The following is a 23,831-nucleotide window of genomic DNA, read 5'->3' as shown; positions in this document are numbered from 1 at the left end:
GGCAGCCTGGCGATGATACCCAGCCAGCGTGGACACTGGGCTTAGGGAAAGCATTGAAGGCTGAGGAGAGGCCAGAGATGGCCCTGAGGTGGCTTGCAGGCCTCAGTCTGAGCCGGTACGACACGGAGGAGATCTGCATCTCAAGTAGCTGCTGTTGGAGCTTCCAGCTTTGCACGTGTGCAGGCAAGTCTTTGAGTCCTTCATTCTCTAGGGGCAGCGGAGGGACCTGACTATTTTATTTTGTCCCTGCTAAACACACAACCTATGGTACTTTGGGAAGTTAACACAGGAGGAAGGGATGGGATTATAGTCAGATATCATGTCCTGGTAGCTGTTTGGAGCAACTGGAGGGAAAGTGGAGCTCTACCTCTAGCCCATTTTGACCACCTGGCTGATTATCCTAAAACTTCTGAAATGTGATGGAACTTGACCAATTGATTAAGAACAAATGTTTGTAACAACTCAAAGGAAGCTGCTAAATTTGCTGTGTAAAATCGAACGTCGTTTTAACAGACTTCAGCTGTGCTGCAGGCAGTGTCCAAAGCCACTACTGGTTTCTAATCTTTTCTTGACCCAGATCATAGCCAGGTGGGGGGTGGCCCCTTCTCCCAGGCAACCAGCAATAGAACAAGGGGACACAGTCTCAAGTTGTGCCAGGGTAGGTACAGGCTGGATGTTAGGAAGAAGTTCTTCACAGAGAGAGTGATTCCCCATTGGAATGGGCTGCCCAGGGAGGTGGTGGAGGCACCGTCCCTGGGGGTCTTCAAGAAAAGCCTGGATGAGGCACTTAGTGCCATGGTCTAGTTGATTGGTTAGGGCTGGGTGATAGGTTGGACTAGATGATCTTGGAGGTCTCTTCCAACCTGGTTGATTCTATGTGGATTCTATGTGGATCACCCTATCGAAAGATTCATGTTTTGTTTCACTAGTGTACCAACTGAAATGTTCAGCCTATGGGAGTGTGGTTATTGAAGCAGGCTGGAAGAACAATTGTTTTTTGGGTTGTGTTTTGGTTGAAATACAAAAGCAACTGATAGTCCAGCTTTGCTAGGGGATCTATAGAATGTCTCTGAAATTCTAATAGCATAGCCAGGGTCTGAGTTTTTAGCAAAGAATGGCTTTGTGTCTTTCCTGCCCTTCCTGCCCTCTCAGTAAGCTTGCAAAACAAAGATCAATATTTAAATTCAGAATATGAAAAAAAAAAAAGAAAAAAACGATTCTTGATAATTTATTTCTGTGAGCCTGTGGGAACTGGTCTTTCCCCTTCCCCACTTTTTCATTTCATTATAGACAAAGTGCTTTATTCAGTGAAAGTGAAATATAACTAGGACTTTCTGTTTGCATGACTTAAGGGCACACAGCTACAGTTACCCTGACATAAGGGGATAACTTTTCTAATGTGATCACACCAAGTGCTTGTTTGGTGGCTTCTTTTATTTGATTAAAAGAACTTGTGCAAAATGGCATTAGTTTAGGAGACACTAACAAAGCAAGGAGCTCATACAGGGCATTCTGAAAGGCGGAAGACGTAATGATGACCATAAGATGACAGAAGCCAGTGGGGAGCTGTAAAACGAGAAGACTGCCACAGGAAGCTTAAGAGGTTAATGACATGCAGCTACAGATGGAATTTGCATGGACCCAGATCTCAGATCTGATCCAATTGCTGCCCAGTTCTAAAGGAAAAGTCTCTAAATCAGTCCAAGGATTCTCATGAATTGTGCTTTGTGCTCGTGGTTTGTGATGCAACCAGCAGTTCTTCATGGAGTACAACCACCCTGCTCACACTCACCTGCTATTTGCTCTGTATTAAGTTAACAATGATAAATAAACTGTGTATTAGATTTCAAGTTGACCAGTTCATACCAAATGAATTCGTTTTGCCCATAGGCTGCGTTAATTTGAAACATATGTATGGATTTAAATCCTGTTGCTTCCATATATTAAGCTACTGTTTAGATTTTTGCCTCATCAATATTCGTCACCGTTTTGAACAGCTCTGAATTTTTTTTGCTGTGGGATTGAATCAAAAGTGTTCTAAGTGTTCTCTGATACACTGATATATTTTTATTAGTCTTACTGTTATTTGTGTCTGTGTGTGCATGAAGGTGGTAAAGAAGAGGTGGGGTGGACTATGGTTGTATTGTACAGCATTTACATCTATCACCTGAAACCCACAGAAGACACTTTGTTCTTGCACAGACAAACCCTTCATTTAAATTAAAGGAAGTTTACTTTAATTGCAGGAAAGATGGAGTCCTTTTTTAGTGAAAATACAGCTGAAGTCAGGAGAACTGTTGTACAATAGCATATTTCCCATGTATCAGTATAAACCTTATAGAACACAGCAGTTCTTGGTTTTTCACAGACTTCTAAGGGGTGAAAGAGTAGAGTTTAACCTAAGAAAACATTTTTAAAAAACTTGGAGTCTAATGTCATACTCCAAAAAACATATTTAGCCTTTAAGTGTGCTGGGCTTTTCACAAGTGCTGAGCTCTGCCAGTCCCCCACTTTAGGTTAAGGCTGAGTGTCATTTGACTGGATGTTCTTGCAAGGAAATACTAAGAATACGCAGCAGGTCAAAGTAGCTCCTTATCTTTGTGCAGAGATAAAGGCTGCTGTTCCTTGTAGGAAACAGTGTCTTAGAAGCGGAAGGCTGCACTTCTTATCATTCAAGTATGTGCCATAAAGGGGTAAAAATAGGGACACTGAGGATAAGAAAGCTGAAAGGAAGGCACCTGCTTTCAGAAGGCATCTTGGGAATGAAATAAGACTGAGAATCTCTTTGTTTTGAATGCTTAAAATCTTCACATAGAGAAGTAAATAATTTTCCTGTAAAAGATTACTCATATGAGAAAAAACTTGTCAGATTTAGACTTCTGGCTTTACTATGCAGACTAAATCCTATTTACTATGTTTTACAGAAGTTGAAAATATCAGACTTAGGAGAGTGAAATAGATTTGAATACCTATTAGACATATATAAGTCATCCTAAATTCCCACTGAAGATCCTTTAGGTTGTGATGTAAATGGGATCAGTAAACAGAAAAATGGAAATAAAGTATTCAATTTGTACCACTGTTGCCAAATAATGTATAGTTCACTCACTCTCACAATATTTTAATCCAATATTCACTGTGCCATGATATATAATGCAGGCTATTTACAACGGTTTCCATTCTTTAAATGCTAGCAGCAATGACCAGTCTCCTACCCTGCTCTAAACCTTGTTTGCAAGTATTTTTGCCTGCATCGCTAGTGTACAGATTTACACAGAGCAGACTTAGTAGATATTCTTAGAGGTTTGGCTTCATATACTACCTGCAGCCACATTCTGCCACTTTCATTCCTTCATAGTTATATATCAGAGTGGGCACACCAGCGTCATCCTTGTAAAGAATGGAGATTGAATCCAATTTGGTTGGAACACAACAGGCCTTGGAAGCTTTCTTTGGGTTTTGGAGATGCACCAGAGTTTGGACGATAGCATGTTTTGTTGGAGTAACATTATCTGTCAGAGGGAAGAAGCAACCTCCTTTACACTCAAAAGCCTCATAATCTTTTGGTGCAATGATCCAGGAATCCCAGCCAATCTCTTCAAAGTTCACATGGAGGGAAGTTCTCCGACAGTGATTGGCTCCGATGCTTCTCTTGCTTCTGGAAGAATACTGGTGTGGTCCAGTGAGGGCCTTTTCCTTAACCTGTTCTTCCTCTTCAGATGAAGTGGTGTTCTTTCCTAATTTCTTCAGTGCACTTTCTTGCTCATGAACAATCATCTCCCGGAGCTCCACTTTAGTCTCTTTTGTCCCATTGCTGCGGTCATTGGAGAATACTATTAATAGGGGCAGATTTTTAGTGTCAGGGGTAACATCGATATCCAGCTTCCCACAAGTGAAGCCACCCAAAGTTTTACTCTCTATAACAACTTCTAGCTTGTTTTTACTATTCCGTTTGTCTGCCCTGACCCATCTTTTCACAGCACTGGTCACTTCAAGTGTCTCCCAGCCACACTTCTGGATATTGTGGGAGACAAGAAAAGATTTGGTACTTTCAGAATTTTCCCTGTGTTCACCATCTAGAATATCATGAATGATCATGTTGCCTTGTAGCCCAGAGAAAGACCCAACTTCTCTGTGACAGGAGATAAAAAGTTTCAGTTCAGCTCTGGTAATTTCCTCATATCGTGGAACAGAGATGTTGAAGAGCAAGATGTGTTTCTGAACTGGATTTTCTTCTGCTGAAGCCAAAGAAACGACATCTGCAATAGGAAATTAAAACACTTGGTTACAGTACTTTTGACTACTCAGACACTGTGCTTTTAAAAGACTCGGGTAAAACAATAGTGTGGCTACTCACTGTTAAAAAAATAAATAATACTAGCTTCTGGGTGAGTTTCAAGGGCAGAGAGTGAAAAGAGGAAATGGAGGTCCCTGGTGTTGGCAGAATTCTCACCAATATGCATGGTCAGATGTGTGCGTGTGTGTGAAGGGGAGTGTAAAGATTTTGCATAGAACAAGCTGTGGATGATGCTGGCCAGTATTAGGTACATAAATAAGGCATCTGGGTAGTGTTCAGATTTAGCAACTTCTTAAAGAGATTTTTTTTACTCAAAGAATTCCTTAAAAATGATGCATTTCCTGCTCTTATGATAATGCAACAGGATGAACAGCTCTACTAAAACAGAGCAGTATATCACACATTATAAGTGTCTCTCAGATCTATCTGTGCTGAGACTTTTGTTGTTGTCTTCAGGTAACTTTGGAAGCAGCTTGGATTATTGGGAGTTTGGGGGAAATCCTGATTTGAAGCTTCAGGGTCTGTTTAAACTGGGTCTTGATAATAAAAAGCCTCTCATGCCCAAGTCCCAGTTCACATCACTCATTGAGGGGTTTTTGTTTGTTTTCTTTGGTTGGTTTTTGTTTTGTCTTTTTTTTCTCCTTTGTTCTGTAAATCTTTCATGTAGTACCAGCAACTCTACCTTGGAAATGGAAGATACTTGGCTGGAAGATGAGATTTGTAGTGTCTAAAAGTCATCACTGACTGATGTGCATTTGGTGGTGCATGTAAGATAATTAATCATGACTGACTTTTAGGGCAATGAAATTAACTGGCTAATGATGACACTTCTTTGCAGTGTTTGTCCATTAAAGCGGTTGTAGAAGAGAATGACATATGGAAATTATAATCCATTTTACACTGTTAAGGTTTCTTTCAGGACTAGGGGCACTAATTTGGGGATTTGGAGTTCTTCTTAATGGTGTTAACTGTGTACATTTATTTTTTTATGCAGACAGGGATCTTGAACATTTTCAATTGACATAAGCTTGACTACTCATTTCCACATAAATCCTTTCATCTAACCCAGAATTTTTGGGGAGCACTTCTGTTCCTTACTTGAATCCAGAGATACATTTCGCATCTAGCTGCTGTGGTTTTTAATTGTGCACAGCCCACCTGAAAAAGCAACTTTCTAGCATGGATGTCTCAGTCATAGATGATCAAAAGTTTGCATTTTAATATTACAACTCAGTTCCAAATATCTATCTTTGATTCATGTAATCTCTGTTATTCAACTATCTCAGCTGATGTGTTTGAGAATATTGTACAGTGAAAATATCAAAGAAAAACAATAAAAGTAATTGTGGTAGGTTTTTGGTTGGTTTGTTTTTGTTTTTTTTTTCCTAAGATTGAAAGAAACTACAGAGTTAGACAACAATTTGAGTTTTTAATCTATTTCTTTTCTAAAGAATCCGTGGAAGCTAGGCAAAACTTCCCTCTGAATCTCAAAAGAATGAGAGTACCCACTATCCATATGCCTCTTCAAAATTCTAATCTATGTAATTAGAACTTCTCCTACCTTCAACACTGAAGCTCCTTACAATATTGGATGTGGGGATCGAGGACTTGTCTGCCGCGTATCTGTTGTATAAATCAATCATGAACTGAGGTGGTTCTTCTTTGGTCTTCACTTGTGAAGGGACACTTGACAAATTCAAACTTCTTAGTAAATCTGTCTTCATGTTCTCCAGGAAAGATTTAAAGTCGAAATGAGTCTCACCTTCCACTTCCCCAGAACCATGAAAGTGTGCCTCAGACTTTCCCATGGCTGATAAGTTGTCCCAGTCTTCCAAAGGCTTGCCTCTTGTCAAACAGGCTATGATGTTGAAAACAGACAGTACAGATAATACTGCAAAATAATTCATTTCTTCTATATTTACTTTAAGGCAGGGAGACAAGAGAATATTTTAGATAATTAAATGTCTTGCTTTATTACGGAGGAAAGGCAATGGAAGGCAAACAACTGGAATGCCCTTTGCAAATCACTTTCTTGTGTTCTTTTTGCAGTCTGTTTGAAACCCCAGCGTCTTGTCACTTGTCAAGCAGATTGGTTGTACACTTGCCCTTATCAGAGTCATTGATGCCACGCTTCAACTTCTGTTATCTAGCAAAGCTCTTAGTTAATGAAGATTCTGTAAACATTTGACAAACACATGTGGCTGGTGGGAAGGACATTGTATATTGTAGAGAATGCACATTTCACTTTAAGGTCATCATTGCTTAATTACACTTTTTTTTCATTTCCTTGGCAGCACAGAGAGAAGATGTCTTAGGGATGTAGAAGATTATACTATTTTTATCAAGACTAGAAAACAGATTTCTAGAACAAAATTACTCTATTATCTACTAGTTAATAACATCTTGTGAATCTTTATTACAGTCCCTTCACATGCCATCAGAAAACCTCTGATCATTTGATGCAGGCCTGTGCTTCTGCAAGACATGATCTCTTGACAATAGATACAACCTTAAAACTTGTTTCCATTTATCAACCAAGAGTTATTGTTTGTATGCAGTGAAATGTCTGTTTTGTGTCAAGTTTGCTTCAATTTGATTCCTTTGGAGTATGGGAACACAGCCCTATTTTTATAGTATCTTATGTAATATATTTCTTAGATTCTTGACAGTCTGAGAACACTCTTGAGAACAATCAGTCATTATTTCAGTGACCTTCAAAATGAAGACAGAACAGGAAAAGTAAAAGGTCTCCACAAAGACAGAGAGGATTATCTGCGAAGATAGTATTATCCATAAGAATGGGCCAAGGCATAAACACAAGACTGATGATAGAATTACTTGTGATACACGAGGAAAATCTCTCATTTATTTATAGACACAAATATAATTTGCTGTTTATCTTAATATATGCATTATGGTTTAATCTCAGGATACAAAAGCGATTTACATGTAGCATAAAACTTGAAGAGTATCATGTGTTTTTACATTTTAAAGAAACTAATTGAAAAGATATCACAGGATTTTATCTTTTCTGGCCGTTCTCCTGTTTTCCAGCAGTGTATACACAGCATTTAAAGTAATCCCAGACTTTTCAAGTACACACTTACATATCTGTTCAAGTGACAAATGGATCCAAGATCCTGGTTAATTATATTGCTATGGTATAAAGTCAGACAAGATTATTTGGCACCAATCCTGATCTCCTGCACAGCAAGAGTGTTACATTTTACTCAAGGCATCTGTGTTTCCTACCTGCCTGAGGAGCCCACTAGCTGTGTTTGGCTAAAGCATAACTATTTAAGGGTATCCAGAATTTATCTGAAAATGTCGAGCAATCAAAGATTTCTTAAGATTATTGTTTATACTTCAAAACCCATGGTGCTTCATTTATTACTTCACTGTGGCTGATTTGACCTTCTAGACAGGAGTTCTTGTGACTTCCTGGCAGGCTTAAGGGTTGTCAAAGTACTTCTGTAATGTAATCAAGTTTCTCCTCAATTTGCTTTCTGATAAAATAAGTAGAGTATGATTTTTAGTAACATGACATATTCTCTGCCTTTTCATTTTGTTTTGGTGTTCAGAATTTGAGTGTCTATTTGAGAAGGTGAATGGTGGGGCTATATGTAGTTTTCTAGTGGTGATCCACCAGCGTTGCATACAGAAAGAAAATCTGCTTTTCTTATGTGGTTCAATACTATGCTGTGTATCTTTTCAAAACTTTCATTAGCATCACCTTGGATGCTCATACTGTGCCATAAATCCATCACATCCACACAAACTGTTTTGAGATTTATTGCTTTCAAGAATCCGGTCTTTTACTTAGTAGGAACAGCTTCCATTCCTTATGCTCAGGTACTGAGTTCTGCATCTACCCTAAAATGAATTTTGATGACCTGAAGTGCAGTAGATCAAGTGATTTATATAAATACTCCTCTCCTAAACACTGTTTTCTGCAAATGCTGTGGGGGTTGTTATACACAGATTTCCAGTACACATATAAAAATATCAAATGATGTCAGGCCAAGTTGTCACATTGCAGAAACTTTACAATGAACAGTTTTGTTTAATGGCAATTTCTTTTGAAAGCTGCTCTTTGAGGTTTGGGAGCGAGACAGTTGTTAATTCATGAGATACACAAATACATTAATACTGTCCAGTGGTTTATTTTACATTCACAGCCTTGTGCAAGTGAGTTGAAATATTCCACAAAAACCTAAGTACATTCTAGTTGCTGCTATTATCTGTGGTAGTTAAAGTGTGACCTCAAGGAATTGGATTTGTTTTAGATAAAAATGTCATTAACACTTTGCTGACTAGTATCAGCTGTTTTCTTGGTTATTTTTTTTCTGTTCTGAATCATCCCATATTGATAAACCTTCAATTCTTCTGGGTTAGTTAGTTGAATTATCTTCACCTGCTCTTTTAAGTGCTGGTCAATAGTAATTTTCCCTAGAAACTAAATGTTATGTGAAATGGTCTTAGGATGTTCATAGAACAGATCAGCTGTAACCAAAAGAGTAAGGGTATCCATGTCTTCCAGAAGCAGCTAACTGCATTTGTGCCATTTTAAATGCAAAGTTTTCTTTTCTAAAGGAAGATTAGACATCCAGATACCAAACTTCTGGAAAGCAGTAGCTTAAGCTTCTAAAAAAAAATAGTGGTTTAAGACCTTGTTCACATTAGAAAACTGACTGGTATAGCTGAACAGAAAATGAAATAAACTCCACTACTAAGGGAATAGCATTTCTTCTGTAACAAGGCTATGCCCTGAAATCTATGTTATTTACAGGTTTGATTTAGTTTTGCCCATCCTAAGTAATAGTTTTGCTAACAAACCTTTAAGTACACACAAATCTTCTAGGGACTTATAGATATCCTAATGAGTATAGAAATGTCATTTCCCCTTATTTCCTATAGACCTTATAACAGATCATAGGGTGATATCTCTTTCCAAATTGCTTGCATCAGCACATCTTGAAAAGAAAGTTTTTACCCAAGAATTAATTCTAGATATAGAAAAGATTTCTTTAGAAAACAAAATACAGTGGATGAGAACATAAAGATGTTAGACTATTACATCATTCTGTTTAGAGCTGGTGCTAAATGGGAGCAAGGTTAGACCTACAGAAAATGGTAGATTTTTATAGAGAATAGAAATTATGGTGACTTAAGATTCTTCATAAAGTTTTATACTTGCAACTATTCTGTAGGAATAAATCATTAACTTCTGAGAACTCTTTGACTTTATGAATTAGCATTACTTTGAAAACTGTAACTGAGTTCCTTATGATTTATTAGAAAAACAAGACCCCACATTTTTATGGGAGATCTTTAACAGTATCAATATACAAAGGTTTGTCTCAGTCATTCCAGTGTAAATCACTGTAGTGTTTTGAGAGAAGAAGAAATGCCTGGTTGGTTCAGTGATCTGTTGGAAGTCATAGTTGGCAGTCAATACAAGGCTCCTTAGAATGATCTCCTTCCTGAAAGCTATTTAGGATAAACCAGCAAGAACTGAAGTGAGAGTAACATTGCAGAGAATCTCGTACACATTAAACCTTGCTTTTATGTGGGTTAGCAAGAAGTGGCATGATTAAACACCTCTGTCTGAGAATCTGCACCAAATTAGCATAGAATATCAGTGGCAAAACACTGTACAGGAGTTAGAGATTTCATTTCTGTAAAGACTTCCAATGGAAGCACTGCCAAATATTGTGTCCCATTGTGAGGTTCATTGTTGCAAAAGAAAGTTAATGAGAGTTCTGGAAAGAGTTCAGAAAAGAGCTGTGAGAAATTGTTTTGAGGCTTAGAATAAGAAATCAAAGTAGCTATTTAAACCTTAGCCAAAATGTAATTTGATCCTGCTATGTATACTAGAAATACACAGTGAAAGTATTTTGGATAATAGATAAAAGGGATCCAGTAAAATAGGTTACAGTAAGATTCAGTGAATTGAAGCTAAAGCTCAGCAAATTCAGACTAGGATTAAGCCACCACATATGAACAAAGAGTGCTAACTTTCGGCACAACTGTAGTCCTGGACCTGTAGTCCAGTAGAGATACTCTGTCACGTGAAATCTTTAAAGCCAAATTTATGCATGTTTTTCAAAGATATTCCCAAGCTCAAGATAGGAGGTCCATAATGCAGGGTGCAGAAACTACTGGGCAAATTTCTTTGATCTTTGCTAAGCAGGAGGTCAGTCTAGATGACCATAGTATTCCCTTCTTTCTTTAATCTATTGACATGGATTATGACAAGCTTAACATCTTTCCATCTAATTAACAGAATGTAAGAAAGTGCATTTATAGAAAGACAATTCATCTATTTTAAGATACTACTGTACCTTTAATTTATTAGCTTTTGTTAAAAGCATGTAACAATCTAGAGAATATAAAGTGTAATTTACAAAAATATAAATCTTGGTTATTTTATTTTTAGTATTTCAACATATTACTATATAGCATGTGTTACTCAGAGAATATGTTTAACAACCCAAAATTATCCAGCAAACCAAAGGTTGTGGGATATTACATATGTCTTTTGAAGAACAAATTATGTATTAGGGAAGGATAACCAAAAATGGCTATGTTAACATACTGTTTATATGAAAGCTTGTGCAGTGCACTATACTTGCATTCTGAAGAAAATATGCATTTTAAGCCCTTTATTACAGCATTATTCAGTATAAATATGCAGATTAAGAGTATGAGTGTTTTAGGCAAAAAGTTCTGATTTGTGTACAGAAGTGATATTCTAGAATAAGCCTGCCTTTGAAAGTTCACTTTTCATCTTCTTGATTAACTGAAGAGATAAAAGAGTCCAGAAAAAAAATAGGATATAACAACATATTTTAGTCCTTTGATTATGGAAAACTTTACACTTACATTTCCTCACTAAATATCAGATGTCTTGGCTAGGTGGGTTAGGGAGATATTTGTAAAAGTACTGAATTCCTGGAAGATGAATACAGAAGACAAATGATAACAGTAGACATATCATTCCATTTGTATCATTTTAGTCTCTCCACGTGCTTTCAGTAGAGCAGTTGTAGGACTGCATTCACTGATGAATACAAGTGAATTCATTTCCCATTTACAACTTTCCCAGTGTAGTCAGGCAGGATGCATGGGCCTCATTAAAGATGTGTTTGTCTGAACTTATCGGCAGGCACAAGTTTCCACTGACATGTTGGGATATACCTTTAAAACAACATTTTTGTTCTCATCTAGGAACAAGACACTGAGAGAGCTCATTTTGTCAGGAACACAGCAGGGTTCTGGGATGCCAGGAATGATTCCTACTGCTTTTACGATGCTCTGGATTGTAGCATGATTTGATGGCCGAACAATCTGGAACAGAAGGAAATAGTTATTGCTTCATTTATGAGTAGTCAGTTTTGCAGCTGGACTTGGAAAGTGACAACAATTATGTTTTTTCATTTTTCATTTCTCAAAGAAGTGAACATTTGTGATTGAGTCACAGGGCCACACAGCATAGTCAGTCCCTCACACTTTCAGATTTCCTTTGCCGGGTGTATTCACCAGATATTTTGTGTTCCTTGTGCTGCCTCCGTAAACACCAGAGGAGGGCACTGGTGGCATAGGCAGCAGTCAGTCCTCAGCCTAAACAAAGTGTCCCTGGCTGTACTTACTAGATGCTAGAGAGAGGCGCGCTGGAGAAAAGGGGAAAGGTGGCACACACTTCTCAGTTGTTGGATGTTATCTTTTGTTTTCTTAACCTTTAGTCTGACTTGGAAATTAGGCTACTATAAGTATTTCCAAAATAACTATCCTTATGTTCCAGTAATATTTCTCATTGTGCATACAAACCTGGAATTAGTTACCTTTTCCTGGAGTGATTACTCTAATGGAGTGGAGTGCTCCAGACATAGTGTCCACAGGGCGAGAGGAGCTAGTCTAGAGCAGTCTAATGACCTGGCAGAGCCAAACAAATACTTCATACCTGTAGTCTGTCTGCTTCCCTCTGCCTTCATCCTCTCAGACTCAAAGTAGGAGGAGAAAGCAAAAGGCTGGGAGGGTTAGGAAAGTTTGAACTGAGATTTAACAGAAGCTTTACATCCATTTACTATTCAGAGTACAGAGCCACAATTTTATTCCTGCTATTGAAATCTGGATGTAGTACACATTGAAAAGAAAAAAAATATTTGAGGAGGTAGCCATGAAGCATAACAGCAATGAGAGTTTAGAGAAAAAAAAACCAAAAAACAAAAAACCAACAATCTTGGTTAGTATTTATCTTTTTTTTTCCCCAGCCCTCATTCAGAAGCTAAACTTGACCTTTGTAGTTTGAGCAACTGAGTAGTACTAAATAGTTTTCACCACTATTGTTGCTTGAGGTACATACAGTCAAGAAGAAGCTTGTCATTGCCTTATTATAGCACAGAATGCATGTGATCAGCTACATAAGGCAATAGTATAAAATGAAACCCACCACTGAGGCTCAAGCTTCAGTGACTCCTGTTCAGTTGTCGTACTTGAATACTGTTCCAGCAAAACACTACAGTAATACCAGGAAAATTGTGTTAGTCATATCAGACTTTTTGCTACAGTTTCATGAGTCTTCTGTGTGGATCTGATATGTGGCACATGAAATTTTCCATCACATAGCTGCACATTGTGTAGAAAAAGGCGTGTGGGACAACAAATAGAGTCTTTGCATACCTTCACATGGAAGCAGGTACTTCAAATGAACATCTCCTTTGTCTTCTCTGATTTTTAAATAATAATTGAGTATATGCAAAACATATATTTTCATCTAAATATTAAAAGTTATGCAGTTCATAGGTGGATATTTTACAAGATAATTCAGATTTGATGAATTTGCCTTAAGTGTGTGTATCAGAAATTGAGTCCAAACTATTAAGGCTTTCAGATGTTCCTTAACTAAAGCGACCTCATTTGAGTCATTACAAGGAGGAGCCATGAAATCTGTCCTTTACCCTTCAGGGATTTGAGAAGCATCCCTATAATCAAGTCCCAACAAGTCACTAATCCTGGAAAGTGCCTTTCTGTAATTAGCATATGTTGGCATAATTAGCAACAGCTTGCTCACTCACGCCACCCTTCATGTTCAGATTTCAAAGCTGTCTACAGTCAAACAGCAGTGAATTAGTCTCTCTGCTGTGACGTGAAATAGAAATAAGTGTCTGCCTGCACTGGCCATAACAGAAAATCTGGACATCAAGAGAGAGTCAGAAGTAGTTTTCCTGTGTTTAAGCAACAGCAAAGTTTACTAAATAAAATACTCTAGACATTCTAGAACTAAGTTCTTACTTTAATCTTTATGAAAAATCTCCTGAAATGTGTCTAGCATCTTTATTATTTCATATTGTTATTTGAAAGAGTCACAGATCTTGACATGACACAGAAACAGAATTTGGTGACCCCATTCACTAGACTGCCATTGTTGCCCTCAGTATGAATTACTGACTTACAGTATTCCTGGGTATTAATCTGAAGATCCTACTAGGATCTTCTCCAGCTATGCAGTCACTAACATCTGCAAGGAACAAATAGATGTGAGCAAAGTCTATCGTAAGCATCTGCCTACCAAGACAACAACACTAATTAGGTTTCTAATGCATGCAAGTGTATATACAATGCACATAAATGCTTACAGAGATAAATGTGTGTTATGGACCGTTACTGTGTGCAGAACCTGGCTGCCTGACCCTTACATCCACAGCTAAGACAGACTCAAAATTTTCCAGCCCTTCTGGAAACCTGGCATGAATCTTCAGTGATCATGGACTGGGCTTCACGTTGACCTTTGTACTAATGCGCTAAAATGGAAAGCTTGAAATAAATAGATGAATGCCCAGCAGTGATGGCACTGAAGAAGTGTTAATGTTTTAAATGCTGGCTACATACATGCTATATACAGCAGGCCTAGTTCTCCTCTTACATCACCTTTACGACAATCCTAGCTCAGAAAAAATGTGGCCCTCAGAAAATAGAAAAAAAGTGATGTAGCCAAAAAACAATTGAACAGCAGATTTTAAGTACTTTAGGCACTCTCTTTCTGCCTGGCTTATACTCCATTAAAAGTCCTTTTATCATGATTTTGTCCCTTGAAAATCACCACTCTTCTCCCATTCTTAATTAGAAATACTTAGCAGCTTCAGGTCTGTTTTCAGGTCTGAATTCAATGCTTATAATGAAACTCATAAACAGATATCTTTTTAAAGATGAATTCTAAGAGAATTTCCAGTTTTCCCTGAATTTGCAGTTTTCTACTGTCTGGATTTCCACTGTTCCTGGACTTAAACTAGGCTGAACATCTACTCTTTCTGAAATCATACTGCTTATTTCAACACAAGCATATATCAATCTCCCTATACAGAAAGTAAGGCAGACTTCTGTTTCAGAACTTTGAGATTCTCTGCTATAAGACACTCTCCATTACTTATTTGCTAATGGCCATGTGCAGTACCGTCAGAAAAATATTTAGGACTTTTTTTTAGGTAGAATTACAAAATAATTACAGTTTCTAAACATGCAGGTTACTCAGTGCTTCAAATATCTGCCCTGTGTCATTATTTAAAAGCACTATAAAATGCTGTTAATTCTCACATATCATAAGATTGCTGAAATTTCTACATCTTGCCCTAAAACAGTTGAGTGGGACAGGGTCAGGTTGACAGTCCATGGAAGCAAGATTTCATGCGTGTTCTCTATTGGAAAATTTCACACTTCTTCTATAGGAGGAATTTAGTGTTCTAGCATTATAGTGCTACAGTCCCACAAGGAAAATCAAGTTTTTATTCAGGCAAGTGAATTAAAAAAGCACCAGAGAATTTTGAGATAGAAATATCAGATTAGCCACTATTTTTATTTTCAAAGTGACAAGCAGTTTCTTAGAGTTAGAAATGCCTCAGTGTCACTATTTTGCATTTTTCTTCTAAAGTATTACCACTGGAATTTAGAAATACCCTGATACAGTAGCTTGTTTTGTTATTAGCATACAATACTACTTTATACTTCTGCTACCATGCAGACTTAGTTTGGTGATTTAGTGTGTGTAAGCATGTTTTAATAAGGCACATAAGTCTTTATGTTAAGGTTTCAATATATAATATGAGAAATTGGAAGATAAATCTGAGACATTTTTCTTAGCCTTCAGATTGCATTTGAAAATAAGTTAGAATCTTTTTGTCACTGAATAAATCACTGGAAATGACAGTGCTTAAATTATTTAGGCTGAATGAGGCAACAGAACACAGTGAGAAAGGTAAAAATCTAAAAGATAATCTATCAGATGTATTTGAGCAGGCAGAACAGTAGTTATTTCCAAACTAACAACAACAAAAAGGCATGCTACCTTGGGCATTGGAAATTCACATGTGCCTGCACAGTAGAAGGCATCAAATGATTTTGGAGATATGATCCATTCATTCCAGCCAATATCAGCAAAGTCAACTTTCATGTATCGTCTTGAGCAAATCCTTGGCTCATTCCATTGTTTTCGTCTTGCTTTCTTCATTGTTTTCTCATCAAAATTTAGCACCTGAGACTTTATAAGTGTTTCTGTATTTTCTTGCCCTTTTCTCCTTCGTTCTTTGCGTGAGGCTTTTGGCTTCAAGGACTTGTAGGCATTCTCCCATATTTCATGTTTGTTGTATTTATTGTTGTTATAATCTACTTCTGGCAACTCATTGTTCTGAATAGAGCTGGAGAAATATGTATCCCTCCTCACTCGGGTATCAGTAGAAGTGTTAGGAGATAGATTTGAGTCCCCATCATTGGAAGGGAATGGATCATAACGCTGTAGTGTGACTGCCACACTGTTAGGTTCAGAGATTGCAAGATCATTGGCATAAACTAGTATATAAGGTAAATGACTGGTGACCTGTTCAGGGAAGCCCTGGTGTTTCTCCCCAGAGTCAAGTTTAGCACAGACAATGAGCTCTCCAGCCTGTTTTGATTCTTTTATGATACCTGAAATGTCTTTAGCATGCCAAGCCCCTCGCCTTTGAAGTAACACAGTAGTGTTCCCTTTCACTACTCCATAGGCAGAATTCTGGTGAATGCTTTGGAAAGTGAGGTGGAGACGGAAGATCGGAGGCAGGTGAAGAAGGCGGCAGGATGAGTTCTTAGACCGCTTACAAAATGCTTCCCGATGCCGAGGACGTTTCTCAGCATAGAAGTGAAAAGTAGCTGCAAGGATCATCTCTGAGTCCTGCATGGATGTCAAATTGAAGCAGTAGAAGGGCTTCTGGGCTAAGAATTCTGCAAGAGAGCAGGGAAGACATGGATAAATACCCAAGACTAAAAATAGCAGTCAAACTTTTTTTTCCTCTATATAAGTAGATTAACAAATTTTGCTTTTCGCTTACTTCAAATCAGTTACTATAGTGAGTTTGTCACTTTAGCTTAAAGCTAAGGTGAAGAAGAGGAGGAAAAAACACTGTCAGTATTGAATAGCAGTATTACAATAACATTGGGCCTATCCAACACATTGGGCACCTTTTAATTACATGAAGGATAGAACTCTTCCCGGAGATTTTCAGTTTCTGACTGCCTTTCGTTCTGGGCAGGCAAGAAAGACAGTTCTTGGGTCTAATTTGTTACAAAGTCAGGCTCAGAAGAAACAATCAAATTTGCCTGTGACAGAGCTCACTGTGATACCTTACTTAATATACTAGCTGAAGAACAGGTTTACTGTTAATATTCAAGAAGGTTGCATCAAAAGCTGACTGCAACGATTTGTGGAAGATCTCTGGGTGCCTAGTTTGTGGGAAACAGCATATAAAGTTCATCACTCATAAACAGCATACAGGAGACATTTCACAGGGGAGCTGGAAGTAAGCAGTGCAACAGATTTTTGAGGGGGTTGTTAACTCTTACCCCCAGTATACATCATGCAGGAGCTTCATTTAAAGTACTGTGAAACTTAGTTGGTGTCTAAGACTTGTATTTCAATCTACTTTAAGATAGTGACAACTACTGTTGAAAAGAAGCCAACTCCTGAAATTCAAACTCCATTTGTTAGTTTGTGTATAGGTAGTTGATCAATTTGTGATGACGTTACATCTCTCCTCTCAAGGCTACTCTATTAACTGTTAACACCGTGGTTTTTCTTAAGAATTAGAAACCTCTCAGTGTGTCAAAATGTAATCCCAGAATGAAAAGACCATTGTGAAAAGTTGCTTTTATTTTTATTTTTGGTTTTGTTTTTTACTAGCTCAAGACTATACAGGAAGGTGTTGGCAGAACCAAGAAGTGATCCCTCTTGTCGATCAAAGGACTACAGTGAATACATTTACATTTTTAGTTAACCCAAGTGCATACTCTGACAGCCCTTCTTGACTTACCTAAAAATTCTCTAGCAGAAGGGAGAAAAAACTCTAAAACTAAACAAAACCCCCTATCAAAGCCATTCTTCTCAGAAACACCAAGATTTCTTTTTCAATGCACTTTAGGATGATGAGCCACAGAAATCTTGGCACCAACGGAAAGGCAGTACTGTTAACTGCCACCTGTCAGAATTTTCATCCTTTTAAGCACAGTGTCATTTGAAAGATGAAAGTTAATAGTGCTACACCTCACTAAACTGGTGCTTGATGTCTTCCAGTTTATGCTGCACAGAGCCATCAGATGGACTAAACCACAGCAGATTAGGATGTTCATTAATCTCAGACCCTTATAGACAGTCTGAAAGTATAAATGTTTATGTATGTGATTTCTATCTACACTTCTTTGTTTTTTTGGTTATACAGTGAAATGTAATTGCTTGCACTGATGCTCACAGATTGGTTTCATAGGTGGCAAGAAGCTAACAGAAACAGTGTTCTGTGATGAGAACATATTTGTTTCTGTCAGCCCAGGGCAGAATTCTGATGTGTAAACTTTTAATCAGTGTTAGTATCCAAGTCTTTAAAGCATAGAATTTCACAAGGCTGTGAGCCTATTTTTCATATCAAGGAAGTGAGTAATCATGCTACTTCCTTTAGAACACCAGGCTGTTATTATTCATTTCAGAAGGCATGTTTTTTTGAAAAAGAAGTCTGTCCACTGCTTCTCTCTACCTGCTCTGTGTACTGTTGAAAATTTTAAATAGTTTTTCAGCATTAGTGCTATCAGTTTGATAGAAATTACTATGAAATATATGCACCCCCAAGGCATTTCAAAGACCAGAGTCCCAGGGCTTCAGATGGGAAGGTAACTTATAATTATAGCTCAGAGAAAGGGAGTTTTAACTAATCATAGTGAAATGAACCCTTAAAAAGTGAAAATATTGTGTAGAACAGAATAAGAAACTGACTCTGCAGCTGCTGAAAAGATAGAAGTGAGGAAGTAGAGGTAGAGGTTTTTTAGCCTGAGGAGACTTGAGTTTTGCGTAGAGCATAGCCATCATATTGCTCAGGCTTTTACCAACCTATCAACCAAGTGTTATTACATTTTCCAGGTCTGCTCTGACTTGAATTGCATACATTAAAGCTGTTAGTATTTTACTGATTGTATCTACCTCTGATGACTGCTAAAAGCTTTGAGTTAGGAATACAGGCAAGATGTTTAGAGGATACATGCAAGAGATTGGTAGAGGGGGAAAAAAAGACAATTGGCCAAGGAAAGAAAATACTAGCCCTTAGTGCATACCCCACATAAAAGAACGTTCTATAGCAGTGAAGATTATCAAAACAGATTTGCATGATATTTCTGATAACACATTTGTGAGAAAGAAATATGCAGAGAACCTCACGTAAAATATTTTAAGATATGATATGATCACATGCATTGTGATATAGTCCTATTTAAATAACTGATATTTTCTGCTATTCACCAAGGGCTTTGCTTCATTTAAGACAGGGGATGGATGGTTCAAGGAATGAACCTGAGCTGCAAGAGTCAATTTATGGGGAAGTTCCATGGCTTTAGGCACCAGATTGCTTCCATGAGACTATTTCACTCCAATCTCAAAAAACAAGGTGAAGTTGAACAATAACTTAGTATTTTACATTTGGTTACAAACCACCTGCATCTTGACCGTATAACTAATTTCAGACAATTGGTTCTGATTTCTACAGCTATAGTTGCCTAAAAAATGGAATGCGCTTAAAATGAAAAGCTGACAAATTATTTCATGGCTGTCTCTCAGCTCCTTAAAGAAATAATGAACACTTGTGAACACAAGTAGAGGTGATCTGAGAGGAGGTGATAATCTGATAATCTGAGTGCTCTCCCTGAATTGGTTAAGGACTGCTAGAGAAACATAACAATGTTATATCTGGACATATTCAAATGCATATATATCTTAAGACACTCAGATTAAACACAGAGAAATATTACATATCCCATAACCCTGTCAACACCATCTTATGCCCTGTATGATGGCAATACAGGTGTGTAGTTGAGGAGGCCTCCACAACACAGATGACAAAAAAGCAAAATAAGGAGTGACATTTTGCACTTCTGGAGCCTTCATCTTGACAAACAACTGAGATGCACAAGTGTACCCTACCAAACAGCTTTAAGGTGCAGCATAGGAACAGGAGTTTGCTGATTTTCTGATAAGTACAAATTAAAAAAAAAAAAAAAAAAAAAGAAAAAAAAAAAAAAAAAAAAAGACAAATGCAAAGGTAGTAAGTCCATTGCTCAGGATAATGAAAATTAAATGATTGTTGCTGTAGTCTGTTATGTTTATCACAATGAGATTAGAACTATCTTTCGTATATCATAAAGGACAGACATTCCGTATGTCTTGTTAGAAAAACATACCAATTTCAGCCAGAATTTCCTCAAGGAGATAAAGAAAAATGTATTGCCAGATAAGAATCTTCCCTTGTCTTGTGTCATTCTGTGGCCCATTTCAGACTGCTCATCAGTCAGTTGATGAAATACTAAGTAGTATAATTTATTCATAGAATCAGCCAGGCTGCAAGAGACCTCCAAGATCATCCAGTCCAACCTAGCACCCAGCCCTATCCCAGTCAACTAGACCATGGCACTAAGTGCCTCATCCAGTCTGTTTTTGACCTCCAGGCACGGTGACTCCACCACCTCCCTGGGCAGCCCATTACAATGGCAATCACTCTCTTTGGCAACAACTTCCTCCTAACATCCAGACTAGACCTCCCCTGGCACAACTTGAGACTGTGCCCCTTGTTCTATTGCTGGTTGCCTGGGAGAAGAGACCAACCCACACCTGGCTACAGCCTCCCTTCAGGTATTTGTAGACAGCAATGAGATCACCCCTGAGCCTCCTTTTCCAGGCTAAACAACCCCAGCTCCCTCAGCCTCTCCTCACAGGGCTGTGTTCCAGGCCCCTCACCATCTTCGTCACCCTCCTCTGGACACATTCCAGGAACTCAACATCTCCCTTGAATTGAGGAGCCCAGAACTGTCATAAAAAAAGGGAACGTTGCTTTCATGATGTATTACTGGGCAGAGATGGGATCCGGTAGAGAAGGTGGACAGATGGGACACAGGAGGCAGGAGTTTTGGACATAGATGTGCTTTATTTCCATTGCATGGAAATATTTCCAGGCACCTCTGCCTTGGTTTCATGATCTGAGAGATGCACAGAGTAATATTGATCTGTAATTGCTCAGTACTCTCTATCTGTGATTAGAAAATGTTGCTATTTTAGTGTTTTGAACTAGAATATAAACCACTTAGATACAATAATTGTTTGAAAAATTAAGAAATATGTAGTGGAATTCCTGCATTCTTCAAAAATTATTCTTCTGGTACAGGGCCAGTATCATCTGCGCAGTTCACAGAAAAGAAGTGGACAGGAGGAGGTCATGAAAGAACCATCCACAGTGGAGGTTCCTTTCTAACTCTTATTAGCAGCTGCTAGCTAATGATCTAGAACATGACAGCTGATTTGTCTCCCAAGTGTGTGCAACTGCTTTACAGCCTCACTCCTAGATGTTTCCATTAGCCACTTACCCTTCAGTGGGATTCTCCTTCTCTGTGAATGTGATTACTTTTTAATATTACATTTGACATAGAAGAGAAATTAAGCTGAGGTATACTAGAAAATATTAATTATTGTGCATTATGGTAACCATTTCCTAAACTGCTGTATGCTGCACTGTGTTCTATACGTGGGACTTAAGTAAAGGAGAAATAGATTGAAATTCACAAAAGCAGACTTTTAATTCACCTATCAGATGTGCCTATTAAAAAAATAATCTGGCAGTGTAACAAAAATTATGTTCGAGAAACTGATATAGCTCTCCTTTTAAGGGCTAAGATCATAGTAATAGTCTGTAAGAGTTAACCAAAGAAGGAAGACATTTTGCATAAAAAAGTAATGTAGGTTTGCTTGGCAAATAAAAAAGAATTAACCAGGCAAACCTCTTTGTTTTGAAACAGGACTGGAGTAATGAAAGTGCAGGTTTTATACTATATATATATATGCTCTTCCGCACTCATAATCAAGACAAGTGAAGTTGGGAAGAGGGAGGTCAGGCGTCTGTCCTCAAAGCTTTAGGCGATGCAACGAAATTAAGACCCCGAGCAGTCCCGCAGGCGGCACTCTTCCTCACAGCAACTTGTGAGCCTGAGAAGAGGCGGAGGAGAGGACGAGCGGCTGGAGCACTCGCTGCTCCAACTATCTCTGAAAAGGTCTTTCGACCCAGCACCATGTGCTCTGGGACCAGCGCTTCTTTTGCCAGTGGTTTGCATCCACAGCAGCAGAGGCTCTCTGAAGGGAGATACCCTATTGCAGATACTGTCGGGGTAGGAAAGGGAGCCGGGGGTGGCTGGAAACCGTCCGCAGAGCAGAGCTGAGCGGAGCCACAGTGTCCGTGTAGTTAGCAAGGGTCTCCCACTATTCACCTAGCGTGACACACCCCGCAGTCAGTGACAACCTCAATGCAAACCCGCCACTGTAAAGCGAAAGAGGAGCGAGTGGGCTCCGGCGGTGCCCCCTTCACTCGGCCTGTCTTACCCGGCCTGGCTTTGAAGCTGCGGACCGTGTTGCCGTCGCCGGGCCGGCTCCCTTCCCGGTTGTACTTCTCGTAGAGCTTAAGCATGTGGACAGCTACCATGTCCTGAGCGATACTGCCCAGCGCAGGGGTCGGAGAAGAGCCCCTGCTGGGGTCTCGGCCGGGGGAGGACGAGTCCCGGGCGGCGGGCAGCTGGACGGGACAGGCGGACTGGGTGCCGTCGCCCTCCCCTGCAGGCGAGCGGCAATGCCCGTGGCCCAGGGCCCACAGCAGGAGGCAGCAGGTCAGGCGGCTGGCCATCGCGGGGTGCTGAGGGGAGGTTGAGCGCTGAGCGGCGGCAGCTCGGTGGCTGCCTGCGTCTGGGTCCCCCGGTTGGCCTTTACGCACCGGTGCGAGGGGGCGGCGGGGACGGGGAGGGAAGAGGAGGGAGGGTGGGGAAGGCCCCCCCCCCCGTCACCGCCGCTGATGCCGCCTCCGCCGGGCCAATCCCTGGGCCCGGGGGTGAGAAGCTGTTGCCCGGGGGCGGCAGAGCGGGGCTGTGGCGGGGGGTCCGGGTGAGGGACAGTACATTCCTCCAACACAGGAATCCCCTCACTCTAAAGCGGAACGGGGGAAGGACCTAAATTAATTAGCGCCCGGCTGCTGATTGGATACACATGTCACCGCGCCGCTGTGGCAGCGAGCGCTGCGGCAGGACGGCACCTTGGCTGCCAGCCCCGGAGAGGGGCAGGCTTGGAAATAATCGCTAAAAGATAGAAGCAAGTAGATACCAAACGGGCAGGCAGGCAGGCGGTGGGAAAGAGCGGAAGGGTGGGTGAATGGCAGAGGCACTATAAGAAGAAAAGATTGTACACATACATGCAGAGAGAGGTGGAAAGGTTTTTTTATCTTTCGATCGGTAGAGCTGACAGTTCTGTCTTGGAAAGGCACTGTTGGAAATAGTGTTTGTTTCAAGGATCCTGAGGAAAGAGAAGTCCCCAGTGCATCCACACTCTAGAAGACCCAGTGTGAACTATCCAAGAGTGCAACAAGGGTCACTGATAATTCCAAGCAGATACTTAAATAGTAGGGGTTAAAGGGGCTGTGCATGGGTAAACTTTCGTCATTGGGCTAGTTCTGTGTGTGATCTGAAGGAGAATATTGGCGTGAACTTCTGAAGGATTTACATGGCTTATGTCGCAGTGGGCTGGTTTAAAAGCGAATGGTGCCCGTTGCGTTTATCCATCATGTGACACAGGTAGTACTGAATCATAGCATCTAGTCATCCAGCCGGTACAAATGCTGCTACAACGAACAGCCGATTTAAAGACAATCTATAAGGAGAGTAGTGTATTTTAGGAGAATTTGTTCCTTTTGCCTCCTTTTGTAACGTTTGTCATTCAGTAGCCAAGATAGTTACTTTTCTTGGAGAGTATACAATGCAATAATTGAAAATTTGTTGGAAAAGCTACTGTTGCTGGGTATAACACACCTCTTTTGTTATTTTTAACCTGAGAGTGTCAAATCTGAGCAGATACCATTGAAAGCCTCTGAACCACAAGTTTGTAATTTTTGGATGGTAGCAAAGAGGTTTGATTCATTTCAAAAATTAACACCAGGCCACATTGCTCTGTGTC

General features: G+C 39.4%; 2 protein-coding genes across 2 annotated transcripts; both read right to left on the bottom strand.

The window, feature by feature from the left end:
- Positions 1 to 3,318: 3,318 nt before the first annotated feature.
- Positions 3,319 to 6,204, bottom strand: GDF2 (growth differentiation factor 2). The gene is made up of 2 exons (XM_064145629.1): positions 5,859 to 6,204; positions 3,319 to 4,259 (listed from the first exon to the last, which is right to left on the bottom strand). The coding sequence occupies exons 1-2, from the start codon at positions 6,202 to 6,204 to the stop codon at positions 3,319 to 3,321; spliced, it is 1,287 nt and encodes a 428-aa protein (XP_064001699.1).
- A 937-nt stretch (positions 6,205 to 7,141) lies between these two features.
- On the bottom strand, positions 7,142 to 22,797 carry GDF10 (growth differentiation factor 10). Its single transcript, XM_064144784.1, has 3 exons — positions 22,218 to 22,797; positions 15,639 to 16,546; positions 7,142 to 11,647 (listed from the first exon to the last, which is right to left on the bottom strand). Exons 1-3 carry the CDS (start codon positions 22,513 to 22,515, stop codon positions 11,456 to 11,458), a joined length of 1,398 nt encoding a protein of 465 aa, XP_064000854.1. The 5' UTR covers positions 22,516 to 22,797; the 3' UTR covers positions 7,142 to 11,455.
- Positions 22,798 to 23,831: the final 1,034 nt, after the last annotated feature.

This window comes from Pogoniulus pusillus, chromosome 6, assembly GCF_015220805.1.
Source record: "Pogoniulus pusillus isolate bPogPus1 chromosome 6, bPogPus1.pri, whole genome shotgun sequence".
In the NCBI taxonomy this organism is placed as follows: domain Eukaryota; kingdom Metazoa; phylum Chordata; class Aves; order Piciformes; family Lybiidae; genus Pogoniulus; species Pogoniulus pusillus.
The sequence above is the reverse complement of the archived record's forward strand: the minus strand, read 5'-3'. Positions and strand labels throughout refer to the sequence as shown.